The sequence below is a fragment of the Homarus americanus genome, unplaced genomic scaffold (assembly GCF_018991925.1).
Source record: "Homarus americanus isolate GMGI-L3 unplaced genomic scaffold, GMGI_Hamer_2.0 scaffold21914, whole genome shotgun sequence".
NCBI lineage: Eukaryota > Metazoa > Arthropoda > Malacostraca > Decapoda > Nephropidae > Homarus > Homarus americanus.
Window position 1 is genome coordinate 1,729,925 of NW_024719665.1, and position 15,289 is coordinate 1,745,213.

The 15,289-nt window shown below is 39.4% G+C and overlaps 2 protein-coding genes across 3 annotated transcripts in view; one reads left to right on the forward strand and one right to left on the reverse strand.

Annotated features, from left to right (window-relative positions):
• Positions 1-15,289, forward strand: part of LOC121860210 (nose resistant to fluoxetine protein 6-like) — a 31,783-nt gene that overhangs the window by 14,616 nt on the left and 1,878 nt on the right. The window contains exons 11-17 of one of the 2 annotated variants that reach the window (XM_042357290.1): positions 1,549-1,642; positions 1,806-1,905; positions 2,930-3,056; positions 3,932-4,127; positions 4,290-4,432; positions 5,099-5,210; positions 5,769-5,946. In XM_042357290.1, the coding sequence (XP_042213224.1) occupies positions 1,549-1,642; positions 1,806-1,905; positions 2,930-3,056; positions 3,932-4,127; positions 4,290-4,432; positions 5,099-5,210; positions 5,769-5,923 (927 nt within the window). In that variant the 3' untranslated portion in view covers positions 5,924-5,946. Of the gene's footprint in view, positions 1-1,548; positions 1,643-1,805; positions 1,906-2,929; positions 3,057-3,931; positions 4,128-4,289; positions 4,433-5,098; positions 5,211-5,768; positions 6,412-15,289 lie in introns of those variants that run through there. The other variant, XM_042357289.1, reaches the window with a different exon arrangement.
• Positions 12,342-13,287, reverse strand: LOC121860211 (keratin-associated protein 19-2-like). Its single transcript, XM_042357291.1, has 3 exons — positions 13,178-13,287; positions 12,690-12,874; positions 12,342-12,563 (listed from the first exon to the last, which is right to left on the reverse strand). Exons 1-3 carry the CDS (start codon positions 13,196-13,198, stop codon positions 12,515-12,517), a joined length of 255 nt encoding a protein of 84 aa, XP_042213225.1. The 5' UTR covers positions 13,199-13,287; the 3' UTR covers positions 12,342-12,514.

A 15,289-nucleotide genomic window follows, 5' to 3' on the forward strand; every position in this document is an offset into this window, starting at 1 on the left:
AAAGGAGATATTTTATAGCGTCTTAGAGATCTCTTTAATATTCTGTATATTTCTGGCAATTTATCGAGACGTGTTGCTAGGCTAAGATCCATTTTCTTTCCCACATATAGTCTTTCGGCTACTTACTTCCAGTGCCGGATTTAGACCTGTGGAGGCCCATGGGCAGCCTCTTTGTGGAGGCCCCCCTTATTATAACTACCCAAGAGGGTGGGGTGGCGAGTGAAGCGAGCCTAAACATCTGGGAGTTCCGGGGGGCACTGTAAGCTCCCCGGGAAAATTTTGAAATTCGAACACTTCTTTGGGGAATTTTGAAGCCATATGCAGTTATATTGAGGAAATTAGAACATTGAGAAATTTTTAATTAACTGTATATTTATTGATAGTGTACAAATTCCCAACACACACACACACACAAACACACAAACACAAAAGTGAGACATGACTGGAGTCATTCACGTGGTTTCAAATCGACCAGCCCTGATATAGCTACTACCGCACATGTCAAAAATTTTCAAGGGACTTCACAGAAAAGAATATATTAGTAATTACAGAGAGATGATTCCTTGCATTATTAATCAGATAAACCTCTACTCAAATAATGGTTTTGTTCAAGAATGCATGTATAGGCTTCTTTAAGTCCAAGGTCAGATGTAATATGTGGAGGCCCCTGGGCAGCTGCCCACTTTGCCCACTCCTGAATCCGGCCCTGCTTACTCCTCATTTCCCTTCAGTTAATCTATCTTCCTCCCAATTTAGTCTCTTGTACTTTCTATGCTGTGTTACCATCCATCATCATCTCTATATGATAAACTATTTCAAGGTATATAAACCCACTTCATGGCCTCCCGTCTCCTGTCCTTGGCTCTCTCGGTCACCCAAAGGTTCCAGTACACTTCACTAATATAATACCAGTTTCCTCCTTTGTACAAATCCACCACATAAAGCCTAAACAATTTCAGCAGCTTGGATAATGGGCTTTTGTTTTGTGTGTCATACTAGGTCCTGTAGGTCAAGTGAAACACTAAACTGCCTCTTGGGTTCTTCTGTTTTATTCATAGTTATTTTTTCCCCATCACGATCCTGTCTAGGGATTCATTCACATACTTCATTTACTATTTCGTCTCTTAATTTTTCCTCCATTATACCATGTTTGTACATAACGAACCATTAGTTCTTAATTTACCAACCTCATTTTTATTGTTCATTCCCAATCATCTTTACCATGTGACCTATATAACACTTCTTTTGTTGCTGTCTTTTTGTCAATACCAACTCGGGGTCGTTAACATTATGGTGCACTAGTCTCTTAATCAACAGAGCTCATGTAACTAAAATAATTTTTCAAAAGACTTTATTAATGATATTCATATATACTGTAAAATAATTTATATAGGGAAATTTACCTTGTGCAGTGTCATTATCCAAAAAATAATAATTTAAGTTCCTGTATTCTGCAGACATTTATTTTAATTTCCTCACATTCTGCTCCTATATGCGACGGATATGTATGTATTGAATTTGTTATTGAAGCTACTTGTTTTTTCTCAGTGTCTGGGACAAAGTTGGTATTTGGCAGTAGACACACAACTCTACCTGGTGGCTCCTCTCATCATCCTCCCCCTATTTTACTTCAGAGGTGCAGGTAAATGAATCATCACACTATTTCCTCAAACTGAGGAAACAGCTGTATCCTCCTTAAAATGTGCTGCGTGTCAAACCAAAAGTTACTGAATAGGTCATTATCAAGTTATTGGGACAATTGCAACCCCCCCCACACACACGTTTCATCTTTATAAACCTTGCAGGTAAGGTGTGGCTGTACCTGCTGTCTCTATCATCTATCCTCATTCCTGCTATGATTATATATGCCAACGATTTTCCACCTACTAACTTAGTGATGGCTCCGTAAGTTAACTTGTATCTCTTTGTTCTCCAGTTACTTGTCTATCATCAGTATTCACCATTATTCTTTACTGTTTTCAATTGTTTAAAGGAATTTTTGATAACCTGTAATTGGTTCTGTGGCAATTTATTTGTCGAAATGCCCTTTAAAAAAATCAAGTCTGTCATTGTATATAATGTAAGTGAACAATGCTTGGGGCAGTGTACGAGCTATACAATACCAGTTTCAGGCCAGGAAATCCACATCTTTGTATACTGGTAGGTGGTGCACAGAGAAGCCCAGTCTTGGTGAGTCAAATCCTGTTGGGAGATTTTGAGAGAAAAAAAATTGAATTATATTGTTCAAGCAAGAAACGTCGAACCTAAAGAGTTCCTCAAGCTGTGCCATGTTGATTCATCGTCCTCTTCTTACGACCACTAACCCCTCATGGGCTGTCATATAGGATTCACTCGCTCATCTTTGCCAGTGTGACCGCCATATTGTTCAGGTCAGGTTGAAGCATCGGACAATTACCAGCTTCCTTATTTAACGGGAACTGAAGTTTTGGTAAAGGGATAGATAACTGTACTGATGCTTTGAGACAGTCGATCACTTTTATATTTATAGATGTGAGTCATAGTGAAGTCCGTCTACAGTATACATACAAGTGATAATTTCGGTCAATGTAAGTTATTCTAATCACTGAAAATTCATTCAATTTCACAGGCACCGCAATTCCTGGAGGAACAATATTATTCGGTTATTTTTTCTCTTAGAATCTACTTTCAAGACGACTCGGTCTATACGATTAGTGGTTGCTGCACAAGTGGATGTCATTAACTAGGTACTTTCTTTTTATCAACAGATCATTAATGTTTGATAGTGTTGTAACTTCAAGACATGTAGTAAAATGTCCATGCGCTTTATATGCAAGAAGATAAGGAACATATATTGTCCCCCAGCTTGTATGGAGACTTATTAATATGTAAGAGGCATGTGAACCAAATATAATTCTGGCAGATATCAATTATTTGATCTTAAATTCAGCAAGGGTGAAGAGTTCATGAATCAAGTGTACCTCGTGCCCTGGTGTCGTGCGGGGCCCTGGCTGGTCGGCATCTGGCTGGGTTACATCATGTACACTCAAGGAAACAAGAAGGTCGTCTTGAAACAGGTATGGAAACTGTTGCTTAAGTATTAATATCAGGCAGCTATATCGTAGCAGTATGACACTTGAGGAAAAAATGTAAGGAGGAAATTTTATTAAGAGGTTATGACAATTAGGAAGAAGTACAAATAATTGACATTGTATAGGTGAAATTTTTTATTGATAAATAACTTCATTTACTCCATTTCTAAGTAAAATTACTCACGTTAAATGTTATAATGAACATAATTAAAAAATTATATATTCATGCAATCAACTGTAGGCCAATAGAAATCACATGCAGAAAACCGTGCAAACACTTAGCGTAAGAACTTTTTTTTTTCGGGGATTAGCCCACCCGGGCACAGGTCACTGACCCACATCGGGGCCTGGGGGGAGAAAATGTAAAAATAATAAAGAATCTTAAAGAAATAAAAAATTTAAAAAAATATCAAAAGTGAGAAACAATATATGTATGTTGTGTTATCAATAGTAAGAGAAACAATTGAGACCCTGCAATTGTGTGTAAATGAGGCAGAAGGTCAGATCCGCAACCTGGGACTTGGTCACAATTTTCGTGATGCCATATGGCAGCAGGTTCTACCATTAGACAATACATTATGCTTCCAATATCTTCCCAGGCGGCAGTACCTCCCTGTTTGGTAGCTGCCTACTGCGTACTACCTATCACTGTATACTTGAATACTGTACATCGTTCCTTCCAAAACTAACTTGGCAACCTGGATTACAATCGATCATTCCTTCACGGTAGAAAACAATGATAGAGCACCTGACTTTTACCGTATGTAATGTATTATTACTCACATCTGCTGTTCCTGCATTCCTAGGAACAAAAAATATGACAACTATATTTTGACGATAAATGGTGTTGTGTTGTGCAGTGGCAGGTGGCGGTGGGGTGGACGGTGGCTTCTCTTACGGGCTTTCTAGTTGTGTTTGGAATGTGGAGTTACAACCAAGTACCTCCACCACGCTACTATGACGTCATGACCCAGGTTGTGTACGGTGGGTTTCAGAGGTTCGCCTGGGGCTCTGCGGTGGCCTGGGTAGTCTACGCTTGCCATAATGGTGCTGGAGGTGAGACCTCACCTAGCTACTGATAGTCCTCCTTGATATAAAATTTTGTAATATATGTAAAAAAATAAAAAATAAATCGGAAACAAAATTACTTTAAATTTAGATCCATGAATCTGCCATTGTGTTATTGAGTTATATAAAATGGTTGTGTTTACATTTCAGGTCTGGTGAACGACTTTCTCTCTCACCCCGTGTGGCAGCCTCTGAGTCGTCTAACCTATACTATATACCTTGTGATTTTTCCAATGCAGTTTATGCTTACCTACAATACGAGGGTTCTCTTTTATTACACCCATTTAAACAAGGTAATATATCTATAATTGTTGTTGCTAGTGTCATGATTATTAGTATTGTATTAGTAGTAGTAGTGTTAGTACTGTATTACTGTTCAGTAGACTTAAAGCAGTGCCGGGTACAACAGTGGCACACACACACACACACATAGAATCTAGTGAATAATCTAAGAAAACTGCAAGGTATGATTAATTTTATAAAACTGATGCAATTGACTCCTCAAGGGAAGCGTAACGTAGGGTGAATAACCGCATCAACGTATGATAAACAACAACATATTAAATTGCCGTTCATCGGGGATTCAATTTTTTTATCTAAACCACTTTTGCCGAGTGTTCTGATCTGGAGACCATTTTCATTAAAATTTACGAATAAAATTCACACAAAAATTTGGCCAGTCTGTTATTGTACAGTATTGGAAAATATACTATGACTTTGCTAGTATTGGGTGGCTGGGTGTGTGGTTTGAGTAATTCAGAGAGTTGTTTACCTAGTATGTAGGTATAAAACAATAATAATATTGATGTTAGTGTGTTTTATGTCTGATATACTGTATATAATATATGAGAGAGAATGGTCCAAGAAAACAAAAGTAATGTATATTTGTAGACCACAGTAATGCTGTTGTTGTCTCTTTTATTATAATACCTGTACATACATATAAGAAATATCCTTAGATCGTAGAGGTCGTGGGGGCGCTGGTCATCGCAGGCATCATATCAGTGTTGGTCTCCCTCACCGTCGAGTCTCCCATCATTGGCCTTGAACGACTCCTGTTGCAGCGACCGGGTAAGTAGTGTACCCTGGTGGATGCGGTAATACCAATTATTAATTGACCAGACAAGAGGTTATCTCTCACATGTAATATGTCATCAATATAGTCCCTAAGGCCATGCATGAATAAAACCAAAGTGATGATGATCTGACATATTGCTTGTGAGGTTTTTTATTACATATAACAATCTTCGGTAGTCAACATTACATTCCTGGATACTGCCTATGTATAGTACATGTTGTATCAATGTGAACTTGTGTGATGATTTTAATGATTGTCTATCTATCTATCTATCTATCTATCTATCTATCTATCTATGGAATACAAGAGGTGGTATGTTAGTTAGCAATAATGATCCGTAAATAAGTTATTTTATTCACAAGTACAATAAATACATTATATTCTTCTAGTTTGAGGGGTTCGAAATTTTCACGATAGTATTTTTGTTACTTGCGTGTTTATGTGTGAAATAGAGTATCTTTATGCCTAAATATCATTGCCATGCTAAATTTCAGCCCGTTGTAATAGCTAAATAGAGTAATACTTTATATCTGTTTCCTCTACCTTGTCAGATCGTGAGAGTCCTGCCTCCAAAGCGCCTGAGGATCTACTTCAACTCTCAGGAAAAGAAAACCCTGCGTTCAGACCAGAGATAACAGACTCAAGTGGTGTGAATGGCACTACTTCTCTTGAAACAGTTAAAACAGAATATATAACTAAATTTTGATTAAGATGCACACCAAGAAGCAGGTTAGTAACATCAAGGGAGCTGTGTACGGTTCTATTCTAAGGGATTATGTTACTATATTAAAGCCACGGACATGGGCGTACCGAAGAGGAGGATGAGGCGATCGCTCTCTCCTCCCTCTTGAGCTAATAAATTATTCAAAATAAACGTTCTTAACAATAAAAAAATTAACAATAACCAAATAAAAATAAATGTAACACTATTTGTACGGTGAGCTTATCATGAACGTATAGAAAAATATTTATCTCATATTTGAACAATTCCTCGGTATCTACTCATTGTGTCATAGTAAGTGCTATCTGTGTAGACGGTGGTAGTGCGATAATCCTGAACCTCCCCAACGATCGACATAGTGGAAGTGCCCATTTTATTTGTTAAGTAATAGGAGTATACCATAATCTACTATTTATTGTGTACGGACCCCCTATTACCCCCCTGTTGAACTAGTAAAATAAAGCTGTAATGCACATTTGTTTTATATACTACACTTATACTGAGCCTGTGTTAATATATAATATTAGCTTTACACCCTCGAGTCACACTACCTACTTTCCTCACTCTACAACCCTACTGCTATAAACTCTTACCTTACCTTTTCATATGAGAATTTATCCACATTATACAGGTACAAGCGAGATGTCACGGGTTCGATTCCCGGGCTGGTGGAAGTTGTTTGGACTTACTTCCTAGCCCCCATTAGTCCCTGTTCACCTAGCAGTAAAGTAGGTACCCGTTGAAAGTTGCGAATTCGTATTCAGGGAGTTGTTGGAGCTTCCAATAACTTGATGACATAAACCACTGACTCTTCAGGCTTCTACGCCCTTAACTCGTGAGACATAAAAAGGCAAGCATGAACTTAGCATGCTTCCCTGTTGGACGCTGTAAACGCTTCTGCGCTTCTCCCTACACAAGAATGTAGGGGGGTGCCCAATAAAAAAAAAAAATTATACAGGTACAAAATATGGTGACTTAGCGTTGACAGTAGCAATATTTTTTGTCTTTGTTATATTGGCCATTATAATGTACGTGTGTATCTTGGTGTGCTCTGTATGCACATTCCACCTTGTTAGTCCATCATGACAAAATAATTGACAGAAAAAAGCATGAGTCTCAACAACAACGTGGTGCCGTGAGCAATGTGCTGATTATACACTACACCCTCCACTCTAACCTGGCCCATAAACGTATTTATATCTACCTTTTATGATAAATATTTAAAATTTTCTAACATCCTCTCTGAAGTGCTAATGCCTAGAAACCATTTGCATTTTGATAGTTCAGATAATTTTAAACATTATTTTAGATAATATCAGGTCTGCTTACCAATTGTGATCACATTTAGTTTGAATTTTCTATGAACCAATCTGCTATTAGTATAGAAACGAGGCGTCGCTTACGGGCCAGATTAACGTGGAAATACTATAGTTCTCAGCAATTTTTTCTTTTCTTTTTGTTTTTAGATTAAGTGCACACCAAACAATTCGGTGGCCGAGGTAGTGAGGTGTAATGACTTCTAGACAAGGTAGAGCTTGTTGGACACTTGTTTGGTTTTTGGACTTAGCCGTATTTAGCAGATAAATATTGCTGGCTTCAGACCCACCTCGCCTGGCCGGGCGTGAGGCATGCCTTAGTTTGCGATCGTCTTGCCATGTGGGTCTCTAGTGCTCCGATTGTGCAAAAAATCCACCATCGATATGCAAGAAAACTCTGTAGATCTGATGGTGATCTTCCATGTAGAGGTGAATGGGAACGAAGCTAACCCTGAGCCTGCTAAAGGTGCTGTGGGGGTAAAAAACATAGACACAAGATGCTAAAGAGCCTTCACATGGACTACAACTGTTCCAAGCCTGTAAGTGTCAACTAAATATACTCAAAACATCTTTGTTTTTTGTATGTCAGTGAAAGTATTTGACCAGTTGGTTAATATTACTGACATACTCGTCACAGCGTAATTTGTTTTGGTGGATCTTATATTACTATATTTTCATCGCCGAGTTCGGGTGTGATATTCATTTTTGGGGCAAATGCTTTGTTATGTAGGTAATTAGGCCGCTAGCAACACTACTTCATTTTTTTACGATCATAAAACGGTCATGCGGCTCGATCCAGCTCTATTTTGTCCTCTGCGCACTGTATGTTTACTGTATGAGCCACTCAGTCCAAGTGGCTTCTCTCACGTCCACAAAAAACCTAAAATTTCACTATAAAAGAGAAATAAGTTCTTTCTGTTTAATATGCTGGGGGGGGGGGTGACTGCTAGGAAGTTAGGTAAGGTTAAGTAGGTTTCTTTGGTTATGTTGGTGCAGTCTTCTAACAACACTTAGGCCGCTTGTGTTTCTTATTAACCGAGATTAGGTTTTAATTTAGAAATAATTAAATTTTAACATATTTGCCGAAACTACGACTCCACAGCGACATTGTGGCATTTTTAAATTATTTTTTTATGAAAAATCGGCAACGGTATGTCATCAAGGTTATTGTCGATTTTGGTCTTGGGGAAGTGGTTCAATAGTATCACACAGGGATTTGCCCCCATTGCCTCTACCGCCATTATTGTCCACATTTAAGTAAAAGAGGTGTATGGATGTACCAGTTTCATAATTACATAAAGTACCTGTACCCAAAAAATGTCAGCTATACAACCTGAGAAATATTTTATACATATTATTAAGATATTATACATAGTACCCGGTAACTTGAGGCATAACCATGCTCCTGGAACAAGAGAAAAGTTAGCTCTATATTAGTTGTTTATTTACTTACTTTTATCCTCTTCACCACTGATCGGCTCGTTAGCCGCCCGGGCGATCAGTCACGTCTCTGTCACGCACTGTTGGCAAGTACTGGGCATGTACCGGCTCCTGAAAGTACCTGAACCCGCTCCAGTGTTGATCAAGTCTTGTCTTGAAAGAGCTCACACTCGGTGCCGTCACAACACTCTCTGGTAGATTGTTCCAAGAGTTTACAACCCTCACTCCGAAAAAGTTTGCCCTCACAGTTTTTTGGACTTGAGGCTTCTTCAATCTTGAGCTGTGACCCCTTGTGGGGCGAGCGTCTGCCAGCTCCAAGTAAGGACACTCGACTGAGTAGTGCCCCTTGAGATGTTTATACACCTCAATTAGGTTACCCCTTGCCCGTCTGTAGTATAAGCTAGGCAAGTTCAGGCGCTCCAATCTCTAAGGGTAGCTGAGGTGCCGAAGTGCAGGCACCAGTCTGGTGGCCCTCCTTTGAACATTTTCAACCAACTGACAGTCCCTAGCATATCTCGGGGACCAGACGGGGTGACAGTACTCCAGATGGGAAAGCACTTCACTCTTGAAGATCGTTACGAGGGACGAACCGTCTACATATCTGAACGACCTTCTTATAAGACCCAATATATAATTTATTTGCCTGATTTACCTTCTCGCAATGGCCCGAGAACTTCAGCTCATTGTCAACATACACACCTAGGTCCTTCTCACATTCAGTCTCAAATAGTGCAATTTCTTCATCCCGTTGGGACATATGATACGCCTCCTTACCAGGTGCATCCTCTTACACTTCGTGACATTGAATCTCAGCAGCCATTTCTTCGACCATTCTTGGAGCCCACAGAGGTCCTTCTGCAGCTCTTCACAGTCTGCTTGGTTCTTGATTTCCCGAAATAACTTGGCTTCATCGCAAACATTTGTATGGAGGAGTGTACAACGTCAGGCATGTCATTTATGAAACAAACAAGCAACAGCGGGCCCAATACACTGCCCTGTGGTACCCCACTTGTGACAGGTACGGATGATGATTTCGTGTCATTAATCACCACACATTGCTTGCGGTCACGTAGAAAGTCTTCTATCCACGCTAGGTCATTTCCCCGAATTCCGTACCCTTCCAGTTTGATTTTCAGCCTTTCGTGGGGTACACTGTCGAAAGCCTTGGCAAAATCTAGGTAAATATTGTCGATATTACCACCCCGTTCCAGAATATGGGTCCAAATATCCTATACCTTGAGCAGGAGCGCCCCGGCATAAAACCGTGTTGGCAATCCTTTACAAGGTTGTTTCGTAGTAGATGTTCCATTGCGGCATCTCTGATAATACTCTCAAGTAATTTACATATTATGCTGGTCAGGCTCACCGGTCTATAGTTGTTCGTGGAGTGACGATCGCCCTTCTTGAAGATAGGACTCACATAAGCCACTTTCCATTCACTGGGGACCTTTTGTTCATCCAGGCATTTACAGAACAGAATTTTCAGGGGCTCGGCAAGCTCGTTGCACAACTCTCTTAGCACTCTGGGATGCACCATGTCAGGGCCGGGACTCTTATGGACCTTTACCTTTGACAGTTTATTTCCAATACCCTCTTCTGTGAACACAATGTGGGTCAGTGCTGTGTCGAAGCGTCTGTCCTCAAACGCAGGAAGGTTAATTGCATCCTCTCTTGTGAACACCGAGGAAAAGAAGCTGTTCAATGCCTCGGCTTTATCCTGGTCAGAATCTGCATAACTACCATCTTCAAGCCTCAGGTCTGATACTCCTACTCGCGTTTTTAATTTCGACTTTGCATAGCGGTAAAACGCCTTTGGGTTTGACTTGACCTCACGTGCAACCAGCCTCTGAAACTCCTTTTCAGCCCTTCTACACTCTATCTTTGCTTGGTTTCTGGCTCTTGCATACATCCTCCTGTCTTGCTCATCATTTGACCCAACCCACGTCTTGAACTTCTGGGTTTTCTTCTTAACTCTGTCGACCGCCGCGTGGTTCATGTGTAGGGATCCCCTCGTATTCCTAGAGGCACTGGGTTTGGTCTTGGGTATATATTTATCGATCAAATGGGTAACTTTACTAGTTATGATATTCAGCGTAGTGTCTGCGTTCTTGTGCCTTAATGAATCAGGCCAGTTGATACCTCCCATCTCTTCCCTCATCCCGTTGTAATTTCCCTTGTAATATTTGCACCTTGGCCTGGCCTTATCCTGAACTAGGTAACAGTTAAATCTGAATGACAGCACTATATGGTGACTGGTGCCAACTGGGGCAAGGTGTTCCAGTTTGGCCACCATACCCTCCTCGTTTTTATGATGAGGTCAAGTGGCTTGGGTGTTTGCTCCCCTCTGTAATGTATCGGGTCTCTAACATGTTGGAACAGAAAATTATCTCTCGGATTTTCTACAAAAAGAGTATCAGGGTTATTCAAGTCATTTGGGGTGAACTCGTTTCTCCAGTCGATGTCGCCATAGTTAAAGTCCCCCATGATAAGGAGGTGGCTAGGGTTGTCTATTAAGGCTCTTAAGTTCATTGACAGCTGAATGGTGTAGTTTAATAATAAAAGCCCATATCGCCTTCAGGTGCTCGTATTTTCGAGTCCTGAGGTGACGTTTTGTTTTACTGGGATATGATGACTAACAGGAGTCACATATTTTATACTCTGGGGTGTCATGGTCGCTTAGGTATTGTCATTGAATTAAAAGATTTGTTTTTTCTTAAACATTATCCCGACAATGAGTTGTGGATGAAAATCTTGGAACAATTTGCGGGTTTTTTTCAGCTTTTTTCCATAACACTCGAAAATGAATATAAAATAATGAAATATTTGGCGATAGGGAAGGAATTAAAGAACATAGAGATACCGTAATTAAACGTATATTATGACAGTAAAATCGGTCTATAGGGGCAAATGCCGTTCGAAACATCGGTTCCCTGTTTTAAAAAAATCTTGGTACGTATAACTCGGCAGGACCCACACGTGTACAGTATAGCGGCCCTTAGTTACAATGCAATTATACAGTATATTATTTTCTTTTGTCCGAGTCTATTTTTTCATTTGATGCTTTGTTACGATTGTGTCAGTGTTTACGGCTCACCGGTAGGGAGGTACTAACACACTGAACCTTCCACACCACCAGATAGGAAAATGCCATAAGGTTTTTATTTTCTCCATAACACCACCAGAGAAGGAAGTACCTCAACCACATGAGATCCTGTACAACACCAAATTATCAGGGATTCATAGATAACCTGTATGTTCACTCCATATCTCTTTTTTGTATTAAAAACCTTTGTTGGATCATTTAATCCACTACCCCAAGGTCACAATTCCTAATACTGTACGTCAGTTTTGTTATTTGTATATTTTCAGCCCCCTAGCAACTGTACTTTCAATGAACCGTTAAATATTATTATTACACGCACACTTGAAAAGAGATGATAGCCTATTCTCGATTTTCATTTCGGGATTGGCAATTTCATTTATGACACCTCCAAACAGTGCAAGATTAAATAATTATCACACAGTAATCGTTCTTTGGCGTCTACCTCAATCTTTCCAGTCCACATTTATAGGAAAAGATATATGGATACGCCGGATTCACAATAACAAACTTCCTTTGTTGGAGGAGTGAATAGTAAAGACTGAGAAACAATTAATAATATTTATTAAAACAAAATAACATAATATCCAGCGCCTGATAACATGCTCCTGGAGCCAGAGAAAATTAACTATACCAGCTGTTCTTAAGGCTGATACTCCATGTTCTTTCTTATTAGCGAAGCTTCCTAGTTCCGCTCCGGGTGAAGACGATGTCGGTGTTTTACCCATGGTAAGAAAGTTGGTAATGTGGTCTGGGCCTGTAGTGCGACCTGCAACCATAGAAAGAATATAGTTGGCACATCTTCTCTCACTAATTTCTTGTTTATGATTTATAATTTAGTAAACATGAATTTCAACAAATTTACTGCACAACCTTAACTGGATTTAGAACTTACCCCTGACCGTAAGATCCATGTCCGTAACTGCCTCCATGTCCGTAACTGCCTCCATGTCCGTAACTGCCACCATGTCCGTAACTGCCACCATGTCCGTATCCGCCACCATGTCCGTATCCGCTGTATCCACGGCTGGGTAGTGCCACTGCCACGTACACTAGAGCTAGGAGTGCCACCACCACCAGCTGGGAGAGGAAGGTCATTATAGTGAGAAGGTGCATCACTAGATCTTTGTCTTCAGCTGTGTTGCTGCTGGTCACTGCTACTGTTCTTGAGTTCATAATTATTATTCTAAATCGCTTAAATGTTAAGTAGTGTTTGTTTAAGTAGCTACTTTCGGAATTTTAGTTCATAAAATTAAGAGCTTTGAAGTTTGTTAGACATTGAACAAATATCTTGGTTGTCTTTAGTGATCACTGTTACCACGTTTTGTACCTGGTAAAATGATTACACTGACAGAAACAAGTGATCCAGTGCAGTGTACTCACAACAGATCGTAGAGTAGACATGATGCGGGAAGTTACGATGAGCTGCTAACTGTTCTTCCTCACTGTGAAGACTGACTCCAGGTGCTGAGACGGTCTCCTTATATGTGCGGGCAGGACCTACCCTTTCTTAACCCTCAGTTGTCATTGCATATTTTGCCTGGCTCTCCGTGCATGATGTTGCTATAACTGTTTTGTTATCTTCATATTTAGTCCTAACCCTCTTATAATAAACATGTGTTATTAGCCAATTTGTATACATATAGTGCTTCTTACAAGAGCATTAAAAATTATGTACTTTACAATAAGAACAACAATCGGGGATTCCCAAGGTGAGTCCCCAGCCCACCCTCAGGTACTATTTTCTAAAGAGAGTACCGGGAATTACCCAGGAGTGGCCCTTACCGTGTAGGAAAATTTTGTACTCCCTATACACATCACCTTCAGGTGAAGATACACATACTCGCATCTGCAGGCTTACAAACACATAAGTATATATCCAAGATCACATGTGTAAATTTTTCTCGTAGACACCCGTTATCCTGTTATATTTATTATTATTATTATTATTATTATTATTATTATTATTATTATTTTGTTTATTATTATTATTATTATTATTATTATTATTATTATTATTATTATTATTATTATTATTATTATTATTATTATTATTATTATTATTATTATTATTATTATTATTATTATTATTGGTGTTATTATCATTATTACACACATACACAAGTATAAGGAGAGGTCTGAATCATGGATCACTTTCGTACAGAGGTTGAGTTGTCTTTAGGGTGGACGGGAAAAAAGTCACAGAAAAAAGTCACAGAAAAAAGTCAAATTTGTCTAGGGAAAAAGGTCACAGGAAAAATAGTCACATTTTATTTAAGTTAAGGTATTAAAACTAAAAATATTTTAAAACTGTTATTAACTGACAATACATGACTTTTACATATTGACTACACAATTTATATATGGTGCACGTAGGTTAAGTTAAGTTAGGTTGGGTTGGGTTAGGCTAGGTTTTTTCCGTGCCTTTTTTCTGACATGTTTTCTTGACTTTTTTTTCCTGTGACTATTTTCCTGTGACTTTTTTTCTGTGACTCTTTTTCCTGTGACCTTTTTCCTGTGACTTTTTTCCTGGATTTGTCTTTACTCTTTAGGACCATTGGTTAGTAGGAGAAAATTAAATTTCACTGTCAACCACACGCGTTCGACAGTGACGGTTTGCTGGAAATAACAACATTATTTATGAAGATCAGCAGTAACATAACTAGTAGTGCGTGGCTGACGGTGAGGTTTTAGTGGCAAGAAAGACAATTTGTGGGCAGGAGTGACTGCTCTGGCGGGAAATATCATGACTGCTACTCACGACCCCGTGCAGTTCTTCTTTGCACCTCGGTATGGCAAGATCAGCAACCCCATTTCCTTCTTTCTTTAACAAAGTTTCTACACACTTGAGTTCGTTCACAACCTCCATTTCTTCTTCATCACACTGACATAACACTGAGACTTTCCTCCTCAAACTCCATAACTCTCGCCGGGTCCATTATTTACCTTTAATGTGCTGGTCACTTCTACTGTTCTTGACTCCAGCTCTTGATATTAACAATTGTTGTCGTGCACAGTGGGTCCACGTTTAGATGGGAGGGGCTGATCCCCATATTTAGACATTCGTGAGCATTCTCTGCGCTATTTACAAAAAACATGCCAAAATCCAGTTCTATCATGAAAACCGTGGTGGTGCATAGCAAAAAATAAAAATAAAATGGATGTGTTATTATAATAAGGAAGGTCCACCTTTAGGGCCAACTTCCCAAAATATCACCTTCAAGGGTACATGCGCATCCCCCTATCAAATTTCAGTTGTATCTACTTTCGGAAGCGTGACCGTAGATAGTGAGCATCCACAAAAACAAACAGAAGCTGTGCTTTACAGACAGACACACATGTATGTATGTATGTATGTATGTATGTATGTAAAAATGCGTGCATGTGCGTTTGTAGGTATAAAATTGTAAGTGTTTTAGCTTGTGGGTTTGTGCATATGATCATTTATATGTGCACGTGATTTTTTGTCTGCAATACTGTATTGGCTATGAGGAC

Bases quoted from the DNA above. Each gene is read 5' to 3' on its own strand.
- LOC121860211 (XM_042357291.1), bottom strand. From the start codon at position 13,198: ATGTCTACTCTACGATCTGTT. The intron at 12,875-13,177 runs GTGAGTACACTG...TTCCTCTCCCAG, and splicing joins TGTCTACTCTACGATCTGTT to CTGGTGGTGGTGGCACTCCT. The intron at 12,564-12,689 runs GTAAGTTCTAAA...CTATGGTTGCAG, and splicing joins CATGGATCTTACGGTCAGGG to GTCGCACTACAGGCCCAGAC.